Source organism: Schistocerca gregaria, chromosome 1, assembly GCF_023897955.1.
Source record: "Schistocerca gregaria isolate iqSchGreg1 chromosome 1, iqSchGreg1.2, whole genome shotgun sequence".
Classification (NCBI taxonomy): Eukaryota; Metazoa; Arthropoda; class Insecta; order Orthoptera; family Acrididae; genus Schistocerca; species Schistocerca gregaria.
Genome location: NC_064920.1, coordinates 688,880,782 through 688,901,776, shown reverse-complemented (window position 1 = coordinate 688,901,776; position 20,995 = coordinate 688,880,782). Strand labels below are relative to the sequence as shown.

Here is a 20,995-nt window from a genome sequence, read left to right as displayed (position 1 = left end):
TGAACCTACATTCAGGAATAGCACAAGGGAAGAAGTAATTGGCATAACATTTGGTTCCATGACGATGGGTAGCTCTGTCAAACAATGGCATGTGGTGTTGGAGCGATCCTCATTAGACCACATGTACATTAAATTCAAGGTTGAAATGGGAATCAAACAGACCATCACCTATAGAAATCCCAGGAAAAGAGACTGGGAGACATATAGGAGGGACCTTGATTTAGGCTTATTCGAAATTAAAACCACGATAAGGAAGCCAGTAGAATTTGAGGACATAGCAGAGGCTGTTACCTCTGCCACAGTGGCCTCATATCAGGACAACTGCACAATCACCAGGAAGTGCACAAATAGGAGTGTTCCTTGGTGGAATAACAAATTGGAAACGCAAAGAAAACAGGTATGGAGGCTGTTTAATATTGCGAGACGCAAAGGACAATGGGCTAAATATCGTGAGGCCCTTGTCAGTTACAATCTTGCAATAAGACAAGCAAAGGAGGCATCCTGGAAGGCATCCTGTGAGGAAGTGGAAGGCATGGCTGCACAAGCCAGACTTCACAAGAGTCTCACTAGAGTACCAGCTAATCTAGGAGGTACGTTGAGGAAGGAGGATGGGGAATATACAAAGACAGCACATGAGATGCTGGAATTGCTCCTCAGAACTCACTTTCCTCAATATGCTCTGTTGGATAACACAGACCAGTATGTGACCCCAGAGAGACAACGGTTCTCAGACACTCGAAGAGAGGACTGAGAATCAACCAAGGAGTGTGTGAACTTCAACAAAATCCAGTGGGTGGTGGAAACATTCCAGCCGTTCAAGTCACCTGGCCCAGATGGAATTTTTCCAGCTCTCCTGCAACAGGCAGGAGGAAAGCTTATAAGAATCCTATGCAGACTATTTAGGGTTAGCTTAGCAGTAGGAATCATCCCAATGTTTGGCGGGCAGTGAAGGTTGTCTTCATTCCAAAGCCAGGGAGAATTGATCATACCAAGGCCAAGGATATGAGACCAATCAGTCTGTCCTCCTTCATTCTCAAAACATTGGAAAAACTGGTTAATGTATACGTTGGGGAGAGGAGGATATGTAGGGTCCCACTACACCTGAACCAACACACATACCAATCAGGTAAATCATGTAAAACAGCTCTCCACCAACTCGTCGGGAAGGTGGAACAATCACTTCACTTCCAAGAAATAGCCCTCTGCATCTTCCTGGATATCGAGGGGGCCTTTAGTAACACTACCTTCGATTCCAGGGCAGCAGAGGTGCATGATATGGGGACCACTATATGTAGGTGGACCAGAGCCATGCTTAGTGGAAGGAATGTAGAAGCTACCATGATGAAAGAATAGATAGTAATTAAGACCACTAGAGGCTGCCCACAAGGAGGAATTTTGTCTCCTCTATTGTGGAATCTAGTGGTGAATGAACTCATTGAGGAACTAAATTCCAGACAATGCTTCTGCCAAGGATACGCAGATGACCTTGTCATAGCAATACTTGGAAAAATTCACTGACACAGTCAGGAATATGGCACAAGGAGGGTTGAACATTATGCAAAAATGGTGCATTAAACAGGATCTGAGAGTTAATCGTAAGAAGACTGTTGTGGTGCCATTTACGAAGAGACATATTCAGCATGCAAGTTGGAATCTAAAGCTCTTCAATGAAACTCTACCTGTGAAGGGGACAGTGAAATATCTTGGGGTAACCTTGGATGAGAAGCTAACTTGGACCTCTCAAATTAAGAGTATCTGCTCCAAGGCAAAAAGCACTTTAGTGAGTACTAGGAGTGCTTGTGGCAAAAACTGGGGCCTAAGACCCAGGGGTATTCACTGGATATACACCACAGTGGTTAGACGTAGGATTTCCTATGGGGCTGTAGTGTTGTGGAAGAAGGTAGAACAGCGGGTTGCTGCTAAAGAGCTTGCTAAGGTGCAGAGATTGGCCTGCTTAGCTATTACGGGCAGAATTAGCGTCACACCAACCGCTGGAATGGAAGCCATTCTGGGTATACCTCCACTTGGGTTAAGAAGGAGGCAGCAGCCGGGGCATACAGACTTAAAACTGGCCAAAACTGGGTCTCATTTGGATATCCAGAATCACACACTAACATAGTGAGTGAGGTAAATATAAGTATTGCTGGGGAAATGCCCACTGACTATATAACAGCTCCGAACTGCTTCGACAAGCCTTACAACATTATTATTGGCAGTAGGGAGCAGTGGGAGAAAAGAGTTCGACACTGTACGGGGGACATCGTTTGGTTCACCGATCGGTCGAAAACAGATCAAGGCATTGGGGCAGGGTAGCACAGGGTTCAGCCAACACTGGAGAGCAGTATCTCTCTATGGAAACTGGCCTCTGTATTCCAAGCTGAAATTACTGCAATCAGGGCATGTGTGGAGGAGAATATGAGTAGGTGCTACAATGACCATAGCATCTACATCTATTCAGACAGCCAGGCAGCCCTGAAATCATTGGCAGCACCTGCAACAAGATCTAAGATTGTTGCAGATTGGCACAGGGCTCGCAATAGGGTGTACCTAGTGTGCATCCCTGGCCATTCAGGTATCTATGGCAATGAACAAGCTGATAGATTGGCTAGTATGGGGGCAACAACTCCATTTATTGGACCAGAACCTGTTTTGACAATCACCAAAGCCATGATCAAATTAGAACTACGGAACTGGCTTAGGAAACAGCACGTATGATATTGGACCAAGGTCCATAAACAAAAACATGGTAAGGTAATGATTCCCGAGCTATGTTTTAAAAGAAGATCTGTAATCTTGGGATTGAACAGGAAAGAGATCGACTCATGACTGGACTGATGACCAGCCATGGTAATTTCAAAAAGCACCTACACACAATGGGTATAATGGAAGAGGACCCTAAATGTAGGATCTGTGATGAGGGTGAAGAAACTGCATCACACCTAATCTTTGAATGCATGGCACTGGAGAGTAAAAGATACAGAATCTTCGGGACAACTAGACCTGAAGAAAATGTGTCTAACAAAAAACTGGTAGAGGGATTCCTTGCGCTATTTAAGGGCACTGGTTGGCTTTACTAGATATACAGGTAGTGATACCGCACAATAAACCTAGTTTCAGTGCGGGCAGTGGCGGGTTAGACCTAAGCTGTTTTAGCTCTCCTGTTACAATCAAATCAAATCAACATTGAGACAGTGGAAAAGTAAAGCTGCTGCGGTGTAGGTGACCCAATTCTTTCACATCCCTACTGTCATCTTCTTATGGCTTATGTGATAGAAATCAATATTTTAGCAACACAGGGCTGAATCATGCCCACATAAACACTCCTCACTTTGTCCAGTGCTATGGACTTAGCACAGTCCAATCAGTGGATCACTAATGGGCCTCCTCAGCCACTGCTGGCCTCCTACCCTGGAGGCCTACTTCGAGCCTGGGGCTGGTCAGCAACCATTGCCCATGTGGGCAAACTCTCTGCCACCTGCCTCGGCTTGCATGTGCAGACACTGCTGCCACTTTGACCCATCTCATTCACGTTAGGTCCACGATGTGATTCTGCGCAACCCATCCTGTGCCACGAAGTAGACTCTAATCTGCATTGTGAGCCACCACCCCCTGCCGTGGTCAGCATCCTCGCACAATTGCTGCTGTCATCACCTGCTGACCATAAAATGCTGCAAGCTGTCTGCCCAACAGTTGATTGCCATGCCTCCTCACAGGCCATGTACAGCTTATGTCCTGAGGGTATGGACTTTTCTGATTAACATCACAATCATTGTAGTTGAGAACAACAAATGAATGTTTAAACAATGAGGTTAATGACAATACATCAGATGACTACCAGGCATCCACTTACAGCTTCACTGTACTCCACAGCAGTAGAGGTCCCCTCTGCACAGGATATTAATGAAAAATGTAACTTGCAAAGGTACTCATTTACAAAAAGTAATAGTGAAGCCTGGTGGTCTAGTGATACACTTGCCCACAAACCAAGAGGGCACATGATTCAGCCCCAGTTGGATCATGGATTTTTCAGTCTGCATTTTAACTTAACCTTCACTTTATAAATACGGAATCTGGTCTTGAAAATTATTAACTTCTGGTCTGTTTTTATTGCGAATATTATTTTCTATTTATTGTTTGTGTTTAACTGTGGTATCGGGAGTAAATCAGCCATTATGAACACTGTGACATGAAAGGCAAGATGGTTTCCTGCTGTAATGCTAAGAAGATGAATATTTTATACACTCTTCTATGTCAAGTATTACTCAGCTATGGAATGACGTGAGGAGTTGCCAGAAACGGCACGGTTCAGATTCCATAAAAGCTGTAGGTCCCCTTTTCCCCGATTGGATAACTATTCTAGGTTAGGGATATGCAAGTCACCAAAGTGGTGTCCAAAAGAAAGACTTGCACCAGGCCACTAAGCCACACAAAATTATTATTACACCAAAAGTAATTACCTTTTTTTAATTTATAGCCCATAAGGAAGTTCAGGAAACAAGTCTTCAAACTGCATTTCACTTCTTGTCGAACTTGCTGGTTTGAGTTGTTATCAAAGTATGAAATATTTAAAGTGCATTGTAATTCAGAATTTCAAACCACTCCTGATTCATGGAATTGTTTGCATCTCTGAATTCTGCTTAGATTTTTACAATGTTAATTAAATACATAACACTTAGAAAATCATGTTCTGGGGGAAACTAACTTTAATGTGTACATTTGTTGAGTAATTTTCATAACAAATACTGTGTTCAAATTACCTAACCTATTAAATGCAGACATTAAAAAATTGTATTCCATAAAAAATGTTCACTTTATAAATATGGAATATGGTCATGAAAGTTATTAACCTCTGATCTGTTTTTATTGCAAATGTTATTTTCTATTTATTGTTTGTATTTAAGTAGAGCAAAATGTATCCACTCCTGTGGTATCAGGAGTAAATCAGCCATTATGGGCAATGAGTCACGAAAGGGAAGTTGGTTTAACACTGGAATGCTAAGATGATGAATTTTTGATCCACTCTTCTATGTAAAGTACTATGAAATTATGGCAGCCACTGTGAAATGTTTTGTTTGAGTGTTAATCTACTACCACAATACACAATACATGGAAGTCATTAACTGAATAATACATTATCATTTCTATTTGAAAAGCCACAAGAACCTATTACACAATACCTGCCTGATACAGAATTGATTCCTGAAGCAATCAACACTGTACTTTCATCACCCAAGAGATTGATGTGGAAAAAGCTAAGTACATTCTTGTTTGAAATCATTTCACTTTTCTCACAAATTTGGAGTTTGTTGTGACCAGGATTTTAATGTGCAGTAAATAAAGGGTTTTGTTGTCTGCTGCAGAGCAGTTTTAAAAGATCTTTTTATAAACCAGGGTAATGAGGGACGTTGCCATCACTTTTGATAACTTTTAAAGCAGGTTAAAATGACAACTTTGATCTGACATTTCTGGAAGCCTGAATTCTGTACGTTCGTTTGCATGTGGCACCAGGCAAACACATCTCTTACTTGTTGTGTTGTAATGTAGTGAATATTGCTAATGACTGACTGCCTTTATGAGGCAAGTTTTTGGTATATTTTGATGTGGCATATCTACTAATACGGCAGAACAAATTAAACAGGAATCAGAGAAAAAGGATGGCGTGCAACTAGCTAAACCAGCTGAGAAATAGTAGGACCAAATCAATCAGGACTAGATAAGGTTCAAGTGGCTCTGAGCACTATGGGACTTAACATCTGAGGTCATCAGTCCCCTAGACTTAAAACTACTTAAACCTAAGGACAGCACACACATCCATGCCCTAGGCAGGATACGAACCTGCGACCATAGCAGCAGTGCGGTTCCAGACTGAAGCGCCTAGAACTGTTCAGCCACAAAGGTCTGATAAGGCAGGTCTACATCAAAATCCAGACAGTTCTTAAGTAGGGTGTCAAAACAAATAATAACTCATGTTGAAAGATGCTGTTAACAAAGTCTAACAAATTGCTATTAAGAACTTAATCAATATGAACATCAAACTTTTGAAAGATCTTTAGAAAATAGACAAGATTTCTAGTGTAGAGGAAAAAGACTTCAGAAACAAATAAATCGATTTTAGTGGCAAAAGGTGAACTGAACACTCAGACTGAGAAGGTTAGAAGTGAAAAAGATGGCTAAGTACAAGATATAAGTGAAAAGTAGAGAAGCTGCGCAAAAGAGAGGATAACACAGAATCCAGATTGCAAACTGAAAGTGACTGAAGTGGAATCAGGGCTCAGAGACGAAATTTATAATGTAGAAGCTAATTGGAAGGGTGAAATTAAAATTGTCAATAAGCAAAGCATTCATTATGTCAATATTTTGAATGATAAAATTGAAAGGGTAAAGAAAGAAATAACTAACTGAAAAATGTGGCCAACGTAAAAGTAATGTGCCAACTTTGCATGCACATTTTGTTCATGTTCAAAAACAAGTACAGCAGTTTCAAGAAGAAGCTTACTCAAAAATTTTCTTCACTGCTTGGTTTGACAACTTATCTAATATACCTGTAAAAAGTTTCCCTGGGGATGGAAACTCCCATTCTGTGGATTTTCTGCAACATTGTGAGATAACTTACTTTCTGAAATAAGTGAGGATATGAAAGTTAGGTTTGTAAGGAGATTTGTTGAGGGAGAAACATTATCTTGGGCCAACAACTCAACTGTCAAAATTCAACATTTTATGAGTCTGAGAAAGGATTTTTTGAAAAAGTTTGGTCAGAGGCAGAGCAGGCTAGAATTAAGAGGGGGTTTCTAAATGGATGATGTAACAGGAGCAGAGTGATGGGCATGAAGGCTAGAACACAATCAGTAATAACAGCAATTTAGACCAAATGAGGGAAATAATGACTCAGACTTAGGATCTCTTTGTGGCCATCCAGTATATGAGTGTATATGTCGATTTTAATGTAGGCACCATTGATAAAGATGAGTGTTTATTTCAAAATTGTGATGAAGATAATTGTAGGGTAGTGAAAGCAGTTCAAATAAATAAAACTGTCACTGATGATTGATTTTGGAGATAATTTTGGAAAGACGGTTAGAAAACCAAAGTAGTAAAGAAACAGTAAGTGATGAGTTTTGTTTAGAGAATGGGGATTTATAAATGTTGTTCAGTCAAGAATTGGGGAGGGGGAGGAGGAGGTGAGTTAAGAGTAAGCAGGAATGCCAGAGTTGGGGAAAGAAAAATACTTGAACAGAAAGATGAGGGCATAGTAGACAATAAAGCAACAGATGTTTTTCTGGGGGGCGGGGTAATAGTTTAAATAAAGATGCTGAGAAGTTGAGAAATGAAGATGAAGAATAAGTAGCAGTTTCTCATGTGAGTTCAATTGAAGATATGTTGTTAGGAGAAGAAGAAAGTGAAGCCTCAGATACTGTGGAGTTGTTAAGAGTCTATGGGGATTAACTTAAGTCTATTCTGTTGGAAATGCCAAATTCTGCTCATGATTGAGATAGCAGTGAGACTGAACATAATTTAAATACTGAAAAAAACTTACAACATGTAAAACTAGATGTTGCCACAGGGAAGAATGAAAAGTTAATAATCAAACAAATGTGTGCAGAATGCTTGAAAAAGTGTCAGAATGTGCTTTATAAATATTTGAATGAAATATCACATAATCTTGACTAAATTTCAATGAATGTAGTACTCTGAAAATACTAGTTGAGATGAAGAAGTACAATTCTGAAGCAAGCAGTATACTGGGTTGAAAGAATAACTGTTGTGAATTATAACAACAACAACAATAATAATAATAATAAAGGTATTGAATTTGATAATACAGAATGAGACATGTTAGAAGAGCCTGTTGATAATGCAGCCTGTAAGGTAGTGCGAAATCCTTTTGCCAAGGTAAAGGTAGGAGCATAGGAAGTAAGGTGCTTAATTGATTCAGGGAGTCAAATCTCAGGGCTATCAGAAGTACACAGCAAAAAACTTAGACAGGAATCAAATTACATTAAGATACCAGTGGTTGGCAAGAAAGTCAGAGAGCTACAAGTAGACAAAGTGAGCAAATTGAAAAGAATCCTCATGTAATTCCTTGTCCACACTTAACTTTGCATTGCCCTTTTGTTCATGCTGTGACCTCAGTGATTATGGGTTTGGAGCCCACCTATTTCAGTTAAGAGAAGAGAAGGGATGAAATAAAACATTACACTATTTCATTTGCCAGTAGATTTTTGCTAAAACATTAGAGGAGGTAAGCAGTAACAGAGAAAGAATTGACTGCCACACACTGGCTGTTAGTAAGTCAAGAATTACATAATAAGGCATAAGATCATAGCATATTCTGACCATAAGGCAACAAGGTATCTGTAAAAGGGCAGACTGTACCACAATTAGTTAAAAAGGTGGTCACTTCCTCACAATTCATCTCTTTTCACCCTCATTATGCACTGCTCACTGCCAGCACATCCATCGGTATTTTCCCCTTCTCTGCTCCTCTCCATTCCACTCCTCGTTTTTCCCTTTACTCCCCCTCCCCCACATCATCTGAGTGCCTGTCAGCACTCTCCTGCCTCCTCTAGTCTCCTCATTGTTGCTCCTGTTCAATGCATTTCTTTACAGTGATTAGTAATCTGTCCTTTTCTAATATTGTTGATGTTCCAACCTAGACTTTCCATTATTGGACTAAAAATAAATAGCAAAACTTGTCACAGACAAGCACAAAATATAATACAACATAAACCCATGGTTTTTACCACTGATCTCTCTCATACACTCCCAAATTCAACAGGTGGATCCAGATTTCATTTTAGTATGGTACACAGTAAATTCAAAAGAATTTTTACGTGTGAATTTTATAATGTCAGGGTTCCACACCATTTATCTAACACTTAAAAGTTGCTATAACAATTTAAGAACCACAGAGGGTGATGATGCTGTATATATCATGTCATACATGTATTGTTATTTAAGAAATAAGTTACTATTTTTGTCAGTAACTTTATTTAAATGTTGCTTACAATGAGTATTAAAAAGCACAGTAATTTGAAAGTGTCCAGTCAATTGTATTAGCTGACACCACTATTGAAAAGAGTGCTAAAAGACACTTCTATCAAGCAGAAAAACAAAATTGTTAAGCAATATTTAATGACATGTGTTACCATTTAATGTGAATGCACTTGCACAATAGCTTATTGGTTTCTGAACAAACTTTTGTTTTACATGTATTGTAAATGAACTGAATGTGCCCAAATGTTTATAAAATTTCTTTACTTAAATATTGTCTTGATAAATTAGTTTAGTGTATGACCTTCAACCAAGGAACACTGCTGGAGGCAAGACAGACACTTTTTGAGTGGTGCACTCAAGGGAACTATTGTAACACTTTTACATTTGTGCTCAAAGAAGGTAGATCTATCTGTGATAATGTGTTGTTGTTTAGTCATGTTGGTGACAGGTTCTGGTCAGTGTAGCAGAGAACACCATGAGGTCGGTTTTTCTACCGTATGTCGGTGGCGTGTCTTTTAAGATGGGCAGAATTTTCAAGAAGTACCAGATTAAATGTGTTTTCCGGCCTCCAGCACGAGTGCAATCAATGCTGGGCTCTGTTAAAGATAACCTCGGCCTGAGAAGACCAGGAATATATAAAATCCCGTGCCAATGCGGGAAGTCTTATATTGGCCAGACGTGTCGTACGATCAAAGACAGATGCGACGAACATAAACGTCACACGAGGTTGGGTCAGCCAGAGAAATCTGCGGTTGCTGAACACTGCCTTGACATGGGACACGGCATGAATTACGAAGAAACCAAGATCCTCTCGCATGCTTCCACATACTGGGACTGCATCATCAAAGAGGCGGTCAAAATACGTATAAACAGTGACCTAATAAACAGAGACACGGGGTTTCACCTGAGCAAAGCCTGGGAGCCAGCCTTGGCGGCACTAAGGAATCGTCAGCCGCAGAGTGACAACCGCACCAAATTAACGCACATGGGAAGTCTTAGCGCAGATGCTTAAATCGCGCGCCAACACCTCGCGCGCGCAAACGGAGTCCGTCGCTCCTGTATTCGATGCGGTCTACGATTGGTCCTCGATGACGTTATGCCCCGCTGGCGCCTGTGCTGTTGTAGAAAGCCAGCATATAAATTGGCGAGCTTCTCAGTGACGCGACAGTAGCACCTGAAGATGGCGGGCAGTTGTCTCGCTGAAATATTGTGTGGTTTCTACAATATAATCCTGCGTAATTCCCGTGAATCTATCAAGCAGTGTAATTTAACTTTGAACCAGACTAACTTTTGCAAGGTCTGAATGTGCTCCAGTAGAGAAATTTAGCTTTTCTGCATGCATTACAGAACTGAGACTAGACAGAGTATGAGTTTCCACTCATTATCTCTCATGTGTTAATGTACAGATCGTGAAGATGAACTCTGAGCTATTTTGAGCAGGCAAATATTTTTGTGTATTGTGATCACAAAATGGGCTATTTTCATGTTATGGATAACTGTTTAGCTTGGAGATTCTGTTACCATTCTTTTACTGCACTGAATGCAACTTTACTGCATTTGATAAGGTTATTTCCTGTGTGGGATATAATTGGTTATCATAGGACCACTTTCCATTTACTTGTGATCTACTTTCTTAAATATATTTTATTCAATAGAAAACTCTGTTGTTGTTTACACCAGTTACAACTGTTAGAATAGAACCATTTTTATTAATTAGTCATTTAGCCTTCATTTAATATTTCTATTTATTTTTATTAATCACAATTCTCGCCAATGTGCATACTATTTGACTGCACAATCACTATTAGAAGTTAGTTTTTGAAGTGAGTTAGTTGCTGGGTATGAAAGCAAACATGTGCCTCATGACATCATCGAGCTATTCTTTCATAAACAGATCCATAAATAGCCCAATTACTCATGGCATGAGCAACATCAGGTAAAGTCAGAATTGGTTTGCTCATACGGAATGTTGGTTAGAGAAGATACTACTCAGCAGAATATCCATTAGGAAACATCTCAGCAATAAAAATAGCATGGCATTGTATAGGTTATAGCAACATGTACAAATAAGAATTGCAAGATGGGCTAGCCGTACTCCACAGAAAACTGCAATGTGCAGCGGTAGTAGCCAGAGCAGGCAGGAGAGTGTCACAACATCAGAGTAAGACTCATTTTATAAGTTGCATGACTGGTTTTCAGTGTAACAAATGTGCACTGAAGTCATATAAATAGTGGCAGATTTTCAGATAAGGCATTTGGAGTTCAGCAGCACCACCACTGTCCCAGGGCCATGGCAGACAATGAGACAACTGGACATCATCAGCTGCAGCCACAGTTTGCATCCAGGTCAGTCAAGCTGCCTCCTGCACTGAATCTCCTTGCAAGGTTTGACATCACAGTGCCGCTGACCTGCCATAGGCCCCTACCACCTCTCTGACTCATGCCAGGTGGCAGCAGGTTGTGTCCCATGCATGATAGTCTTCCTTCACATCTGTGGTGGAACTGCCATAGATTGTTTTTCTTGTTATACCGAGATGATGCTGATGTTGGACCAGCAGGCACTCACAGTCTCAAAAGCATTAGTGAATAAATGGATATTTTAGTTTAGAGTGCCAGAAACAATAATAACTGATCAAGAAAAAATCTTAATGTCACACATGATTAAGAAATTGTGTTGGTTGTTGAAGGTGAAGAAATTAAGGACCAGTCCACTTCATCCTTAGTCAAACAGAAGAAAGGAGCAAGTTCATCAGATGATTGGGAGGGTGCTTAGTTAATACATGAACACCCAACAAAGATTGGGACACACATTTATCTTTTTTGGTGAGTGCGTATAATTCAAAAATGCACAATGGTACAGAGTTGTTGCCATTCAAGGTGGTGTGTAGTAAGAAAATGCTTTCACCAATCGATATTATTAAGAAAACGGGAGCGCAAAAGTGGAGAGGTTTGGAAGAAGGTTCGGCAAGCAAACACCAAAAAATTGGGAAGGCAAGAAGCGGCAGTGAAACATAAGTACAAGATGGGCCAGTTCGTAATGTTGTCAAGTCCACATACTGCAAATGGAAAGACAAAGAATTTTTGGACACGGTACCACGGCCTGTACCAAGAGACTGACACCATTTCACCTGTTAGATTGAAGCTACGGTTGCCAGTGAGATCAGCAACTGTATATGTCAGGCACCTATGACCATTCAAATGTGCACCAGAACCAATCCCAGGGGGAATATTAATGGAATCGAGAGAAAGAATGGAAGAATGAATGTCAAGGGGGTGGGGGGTACCATATAACTCGTACGCTGTTTGCATTAAGCTCGAGGAAGTAGTCAATATATGTTGTTAGGGTTGCATGAAGAATGCTTGTTGGAGACACCAGGCTCCTGAGGGGAAGGAAGATGATGAGAATCCCTGTCTTCAGGTTGTATGTACTGGTGGCAAACAAGTACACATTATTCGAGGGTTAAACTAGGAAACTCACGGTTGGAATCTATCTTTTCCTTATTCAAGTGTTACATGGTGCACACCTATCCAGTGAGGCTAGAAACAATGAGAAAGTGTATACAGATTACTGGGGATGGGGTGTTACTAACAGCGGAAGATCAGGATTGGCACGTGGCAATAACTGTGGGAGAGTTGCAGCAATGCTAGAGGAGGATGGTTACTACACGTCCTACACGTGATATCTAGAAGTACTTGTGTAATGCTTTATTCAGGAGCAAGACAGAAGGTAGTCTATGCTGAAAGGAGGTGATGGAACCTAAATCGTACTTCCCGTGAGCAGGCCTACATTGTTTGTATTCAGTGTACGACAACACGGCAGCGGTTGCAAGTTGCTGCGAGCAAGGGAAGTTCGTGGAAGCCAGAGTTATAGGGGCATGGGTGGAAAGTGATTATAGTGGAGAACTGATCCTAAGCAAGATCCAAGAGACCTGCCAACTTTTCATTTGCTAGCTACAGTAACGGGAGCTACTCTCTTAAATATAGCACAGCCACAGCTGTATTTTCCAGATGAGCCATTAGATATGTTGCCTAAGCAACCTTATCTTTTCAGCAATACCTAGGAACCAAGTCTAGTGCATTCACTATGTCACATGATAGCTGCACATGAGGGGCAAATCACTGAGGAGCAGTTAATGCAGCATGTGGAACAGTATCAAAATGGTGAACAACAAGTAGTTGTGACCTTGAGTGGCACAGTTCCTAGTGCCATGGTGACTCTGATTTTGCTCTGCATAGTTTTTGTTTATCTGTGATTATGAGCTACACACAAATCTGATCTGTTGGTAATCCAGGCGCCAGTGGACCAGATGCCAATAGCAAAATATGTAGAGTGAATTTGTGGCTTGAAGAAGTTAGGAGGTAGCTGTAAGATGTTAATATATCAAATGTGCACAGCTTGTGGGGGAGGGGTACGAGGGTGGGGAAGAGAGAGAGAGAGAGGGGGGGGGGGGAGGGGGGGGTATATTGTCACTAGTCACTACGTAGTTTTAGTAGAACTAGTAATAACCTGTAAGAAGCCACGGTGTAGCACTGCACCAAGCTGATCCTGGGAAGTAAGCATAGTGTGGCATCATATGGGTCATAGCAATGTGTGCACAAAAGGATAGGGAGACGGGCTAGCCGTAGTAAGCAGTGGGAACTAAGCATAGTGTGTCATCATATGGGTCATAGCAATGTGTGCACAAAAGAATAGGGAGACGGGCTAGCCGTAGTAAGCAGAAAACTGCACAGCACAGTGGGAATAGCCTAAGGAGCAGGCAGGACGGTGTCACCACATGAGGACAAGACTCTTTTTGTGAGCTACGTGGGTGGGTGCGGGGTTTTAGTGCAACAAGTGTGCACAGAGCCATATAAATAGAAGTGGATTTTGAAACAAGGGCATTCACAGTCCAGCAACAGCAACAGCAGCAGCAGCACCACCACCATGCCAGATGATGAGACAACTGGGCATTGCCAGCTGCAGCCATGGATTTGAGACCAGGTTGGGCTAGCTGCCTCCTGCGCTGAGTCTCCTTGTGGGACATGGTGCCGCAGTACTGCTGACCTGCTGCTCGCATCTACCAATGTCTGACTCCTGCCAGGGGAACAGTGGCTCATGCCCCAAGCACAGTTGTCTTCCTCCACCTCTGCGGTGGAAGAGCAGGCAACCACCACTGCAAAATGCCATCACAGCACAACACGGAGCACACCTGATATCAAGACCATGGCCCACTGTCAGGTCATTGGACATTGCTTTGCCTGAGCTTAGCATCACAGGATGCTGATGCTGTTTCTTCTCACCAAGCCAGTAGCTGCCACCTATGACCCTACACTGATTTAGGTCACCGGAGAGTGGTATGTCTGCCTCACATTGCTAAGCATGTAACGTGTATCTGAAGCTAATAAAGTATTGCTTCTAGGTCATCTGTGAATCTCCAGGGGCCCAACTGCCCGTCACTACCACGACTCACCCTACTGAGTGCCGCTGGCACTTTTCAGTGGTTAGGAAGCTGTAAGATTTGCCTCAGTGACTTTGAGCCCTGTTGAACAAATTTCCATATTAGGGAGAATGCCATCTATCATTCTGCACTCACTTGCTGTTGCAAGCCTAGTCTCACACATGTAGTTTGCAGACCATCTAAATTACACACCAACTTGGGAATTAATAAAGCCATTTTCCATATACCAATCAACATGAAATACTGTTAAGTCTTTCAAAATAACAATAGTGAATTGTTTTACAGATTTCAGTTTTGCGTATGAAGTTATTTCAGAAATGTTTAAAATTACCTAAAAATCTAAATGTTGCAACTTCCTGTTACATTCAACATTCAGACACTAAAGTGATTTTTAAGCATATCAGGTGATAAACTCAGTATGTAGTCACCAAAATAGCTAACAATATTTTGTTTGTCAGCATACATTATGTAATGACTTCAGCTTAAAAAATTACTTTTTCATTGTGTTTGATATTTTTATTTTGGTCTGGAGCGCTATCTGACTGAATCTGGGTATGAATGCAGCATGGATGTGAAGTAGTAATCATTGAATTTGCAAATAAATGTTACTGAATGTGGGAATCTGACTGTAGAGTCTTGATGTAAGTCACATTTTACAATTAGCATGAAATATTGGATTAATCTGTTTTATTTGCTTTTTGGTGATGTTTTCTCTTGTAATTTCATCTAACTTGAGTCTGGAATGTGGATTGGTACAAAGAAGGAGAGTATGTGATTATTTGAATTGAAATATGAATCTGATTGGTTACTATGTTGTACTGTCAATCATAGAAGAAGTCTTTCATGTACTTTGCAGACAAATTTCTTTCTTGAGTTGTGAGGAGCCAGTGGTCAACCCCTGTGACTATAAGTCTAAGCATTTTTGTAAAAACAAGTAACAGTGATTCTTTGGAGACTTTCCTTCAGATCATTAATTCCACGTGCATGCTATGAGCCATAACTGCAAACTTTCGAAGCCCAAAGGTAATGCTCTACATAGTATTTCAGTGACCATTCAAAACTAGTAAACACCATGTTTTTAAAATCTGAAAATCTGTTTACTAGTTCATGAAAAGTGATGTTCTCTCTATATCAGGTTGGAGTTATTAAACCGGCTACTATGGTTAGCGAATGCTGTAACTGTGAAAGGATTAGTAAAAACTGTGCTTGTTTTTGTTCTTTCATTTCTGGAACAGTGTGCAGGGGGAGACTTGGCAGCAAATGTGTGTATACAAAGTGACGGTACAGGAGAGATGGTTTATTGCAAAAGCTTTTCTTCATTTAGTAGTTATGGCCAGATCTGGAAAAATTAACTCACTTCAGCAGTATAATACAGTTAAAACTCTTACATATATGCACCCTGTTGACACTTGTAATGAAGCTCATATTTTTTACAGCTTATCTTAGCTGACGAACATTACACACTGCCAAAGGCAGGCTGTGCTTCTCAAGAACTCACTAAGTGAATATTTTCCATGTTAGTAGGAAGGTACAGCATTAACCATGTATTGCAAAATGAATATATGGGAGTCTGACTGGGTCAGTTCTCAAGTCCAGTTCCCTCCAGCCAGACTGAGATGCAACAATTATTTCCTAATATTAAAAATACACAAAAGTAACTAGCTTGGCTTAGTCAATGTAGCAGGCTTCAAGGCCACAACCAAATTCATCTCAGTTCTAGAAGAGCAACATATCTTTCACCCAGGTCCTCCCCTACTACTTAAGAGATCCTAACAAACTCCTGAAGGGCCTCAAAGCTATTCCACACCACCGCACGGGATTAGCCGAGCAGTCTAGGGGGCTGCAATCATGGACTGTGCGGCTGGTCCCGGCGGAGATTCGAGTCCTCCCTCGGGCATGGGTGTGTGTTTGTCCTTAGGTTAATTTAGGTTAAGTAGTGTGTAAGCTTAGGGACTGATGACCTTAGCAGTTAAGTCCCACACGATTTCACATCCTTGTCCCCCAACTGGGAACTGATTCTTCCTATGCCAACATTTAACATACACATGGGCACTCTGCTTTGAGCAACCACTGAGAAGTATTTTAGAAATTGCTACACCACCAAACTTTGTCCTCACTTACAATGTGTTTACATATAATCGCCAGACTATGAATAAATCAGTCAATCTTTCCATGTGCATCCTGTAATGGGAACTCCCAGAAGGAGTCATCTTCCATTAAATCTGGCACTAGAGTTTGACATTCTACATGATTATTATATCTCTTATCCCCTTTTCTTACTCTTTTTCTTTTCATCAACTACTATACAGAACTATATCACAAGACTGATTGTCAAAATATGCTCACAGTCAATATGGTGTATAACCTTTTGGTCAAAAACCACAAATCATTCAAATACTGAGCCATTATGGTATTGTAGCATGCCCCAATGAGTATTTGCCTTCACAAAGATCAATGGAGGGCCCTGAGGGAGCAAGAGGAATCTTTTCCCTCCAGGTGTATATGTAACAATATCAAAGCTCACGTGGAAGGCAAGTCAAGAATAATCTAGTTTTAGTAAAGGAAGAACAACTATAGAATACCTTTCTGTCAATGCTGCTGCTGTCTTGTGAGTATATGATATTTTTCTTATACTTTTAAATTGTTAGTTTAATGGGTGATACACATGACCAAAAAATAAATATTTTTGGTTCATGTTGTATTATAACTTAATAGTAATTTTCAAATAACTGCAAAGTTGAAATTTACAACAGAGGTATCAAAAATGGGTTATTTTTAGTGTTCTGGACCTCAATCAGTAAAAATAGAACCCTTCTAGATCACATTGTTGTCCATCTGTCTGTCTGTCCATTGTTAAAAACAATTTTTTTCAGGAATGGGTAGACATGAAACATTGGTATTTCTGTCACATATGAAGGTCTACACTCCCTTGGTGGTGTAAACATTGGAAGCTTCTGAGTCACAGCCATCTATGTCACAGATTTTGATACTCAAAAACTTGCTCATCAAAACCTATAGGATACATTCTGTCTATGTAGAATCATGGAATTTCACAAGAAGCAATGTTTGACAGTACAACCAAAGGAAAAAAATCTGAAAAGTGTTAATTTGCAACTGTAACACATGAAAATAAATTTTTTGTCGCATTCGTGTCACATATTTTGATACTCGAAAACTCACTCATCAAAACCTGTAGGAAGCAAGGCCAAAGAGTACAGCAAAAGGAAAAAAACAGAAAATTGTTAATCTGTAATTTATCACACAAAAATAATTTTTTTAAATTATTTTTTATCATACTGTCTTTCTGTCCATATGTTAAGACCACTTTTTCTCAGGAACCGGTTGACATTTCACATTGAAATTTATGTCACTTACTAAGGTCTGCAGTCCCTTTGTGATGTAATAAATATAAGCTTTTAAGTCAATTCACCTGAAAGATATGGCCATTTACCTCACATATTTCAATACTTGAAAACTCGCTCATCAGAACAAATAGAGTACTTCTCATTGGTCTAGAATCATGGATTTTGGTAAGAAGTAAGGAGTTGAAGTAAAGGAAAAAATCAGAAACTTGTTAATTTGTAATCATATCATACAAAAAAAATATTTCTTTTGTCACTTGTCATCCGACATCAAACTTGAAATTAAAATATCCTTGGAGGTCTTGGAATCCCTTGCACCAGTATCTTGCTAGTACCAGTGTCAATAACAAACAAAAATTACTGGAATGGATTAACTGTCCACGTACTTATATTTGTACAAAACCCTCAGTGCACAAATAGTGCAAGTCCTACTTGCACCAGGCCAATATTATGCTATTGATTTCCGATTGCTGGAAAATAAAATTTATGAAATGAGTTTTATGAGATATTTGCTTCAGAAATTATGCTCAGTGTTTCCTGCATTCATAGCTGCCACTGTGTCAACACACTTGTATAAACATGATGCAGCTTGCATATGTCACCAGTATGATGCCAACACAATATACTGTATTTTGAGATATTGTGTCCAAATAACTCAAACATCTGAAACTGCTGCAGTGGTGTGGTAATATTTGGGGTAAACTACATTTTTAAATGCTTAAAGGAAAAATCCTCAAAACTAATGTAAAGAATCAAAATAACACTATGAAAGCTTTTCTGTGTAGTTTAATACAAGACACCTAAATACAAAATGCCAACAGAACAAAATTTATTTTTATTTATGTGATTAGAAATATGAATTAAATATCTTATAAAGTTTATAAAATCAATTTTTATTGCTATGTATTAACTGAATCTTTGATTATAAGGCCTGCTGACCACCTTTCATTAGTGTCAATCAGAGCAAATTTAAAACTGACATTATAGCAAATTTTATATTGTGGGCATCCACAGCTACAGAACAGCATCACAATGAATAAGTCCACTTCAGCTGTCATCACATCTCCACAGATACAGCTGCATGTAAACAAGAACAAATATGAATAAAGATCCTGTTTCAGTAAAAATGTAATTGTACTATACATGAAGCCATGTAGGAAAAATGTACTCACCTTTAAATTTTATCCAAAATGATGAGCAGTAGGTGAACCAACATTCTTTGTACCATTGTGATAAAACTGTTTAACCTTCAGCTCAATTTGTCTAGGTGATCAGTCACTGTGGACCTCATGTTGTCGTGATGATGAGCCTCAGCATTTCTACATAAGATTTTATGTTTTCTGTTCTCTTGTCCTTTTATTTAGATGATGGTCTATTCTCATTGCACCAATTTATCTAAACTTGACTTACTATACAATTATACAAGATCTGCTTCAAGATTTATTTACCTTGCCTGTGTGAACATAGCTTTCACCACCTACACATATCATTTGTGCTGTCTTTGACATCCATTTATTATTCTTCCACTTTTTCTGTATCATGATGGTGTTCCCTCACTTCTGCTTTATTTTAAATTGGACTACTGACTTCTTTACATTTAAAAAGTTGTATCACAATGGGACAAATAGTGTTGGGTCATCTACTGCTTATTGTTTGGAATAAATTATAAATGTATTTTTTCTATATAACTTCATGTATAGTACAATTACATTTTAACCAAAACAGGATCTTTGTTCATTTTTACTTGTTTACATACAGCTGTATCCTTGAAGACATGGCTCCAATGCCATGAAACTAGCTGGATCAGAAAAAAGATTTATCGTACAGCTAAAGTGGTCTTATTCATAATTGTGAGATTATATGCTTATAAAATTTGTTAAAATGTGTTTGGAAACATATTTCTGAGGTAATAATAAAATCTACAAGTAGAATGTGTAGGTTCATTTTTAATAACCTTTGTCTTCTTAAAAAAAAAAAAAAAAAAAAAAAAAAAAGAGCAATAGAAATGGAAGTAGGGATATACTGACCCACAATTCTGATATTACTCAATGAAAGTTTAAAAATATAATGAGACAAAATAAATATTGTTTAGTTCCAAGTATGAGGCAGTAAATACACATTCATGAAGGAAACACATACACGCAAGAAATAATAGAATGGAATATAAAATGTCTCACCAGTTCCGGATTCCATTGGGTAAATCAACCAGCAGGAAAAAGAAACACTGACAAACACAACACATGCAAGCAGCGATGTTGAAAATGGACACTTGATGGATTCATAAAGTACCGCACAGTCAACAGTCACAACTAGACTGAGAGCAAGAACGTAACTGTAGGGTTTCACTTCTCATTGGGTTGGTAGTCATGGTGGGAGGAAGTCCTACACTCTCCCCTTGTTCCAGTAGACTTCAGAGGGGTACCCCACACTCATAATCCTCTTACTGCTTGACTCATACACAAGAGCACACTGATAAAAACCCAATTAAAAGAAAATGCAAGACCTGCTAATAGACCACTTATTTACTTGTATATGTGAATTGTGATGTTGAGTGTGATGTCTCTTAAATTAGATATGTAATGAAAAGAGACTGTTTTTATAGATTTTTAAACAGGAATGGGAGAACAAAACTAAAATCTGAGAGCTTTTCAATAATTGACAATCAATTAAAACTCTAATATTTGGTCAAAAATTGTTACTAAACAATACACTCCCAAAAAGGTATACTGAAAAAATAAACATAAAACTACAAAATAAACATAAATGAATAAGAGCTCAATGCACCCACAAACATTTATTTCAAAGTAAAGTACAAAATAATTGTTTTCTTGCTATTTTTGAGCATCTAGATGGCATAGGTAAGTTAAAGAGTGATGTGGCTTCATACCACATACTTCCAGATTCCAACAGTCTACTTAGTGATCATCTAACTTAAAAACTGACTCCTGAAAGAGGGTGTTCCACTGACTTTCACTTTCCCAATGTGTTTCATACATACTTCTAACTGAATTTCAAGGAAAGGCTGCTACCTATAATCTCACAAATGACACTCATGACCATTCTCTCGTAGGTTTTTATTTTCATGTGTGTCTAGGTGCCAACTCTCACACTAACAGTTTACGTTCAATGCTAAAAATCAAACGCACAGTAAATAAATCACACGAACAACCAGGAATGACTCACTTGAGACATTAGCTTATA

The 20,995-nt window shown here is 39.3% G+C and overlaps 1 protein-coding gene across 1 annotated transcript in view; it reads right to left on the bottom strand.

Moving 5' to 3' along the window:
* LOC126364572 (kinesin-related protein 10-like) overlaps positions 1 to 20,111 on the bottom strand; it is a 43,835-nt gene extending 23,724 nt beyond the window's left edge. Inside the window, exon 1 of the mRNA XM_050008067.1 lies at positions 19,972 to 20,111. Within this exon, the coding sequence (XP_049864024.1) occupies positions 19,972 to 19,987 (16 nt within the window). The 5' untranslated portion in view covers positions 19,988 to 20,111. The remainder of the gene's footprint in view (positions 1 to 19,971) is intronic.
* Positions 20,112 to 20,995: the final 884 nt, after the last annotated feature.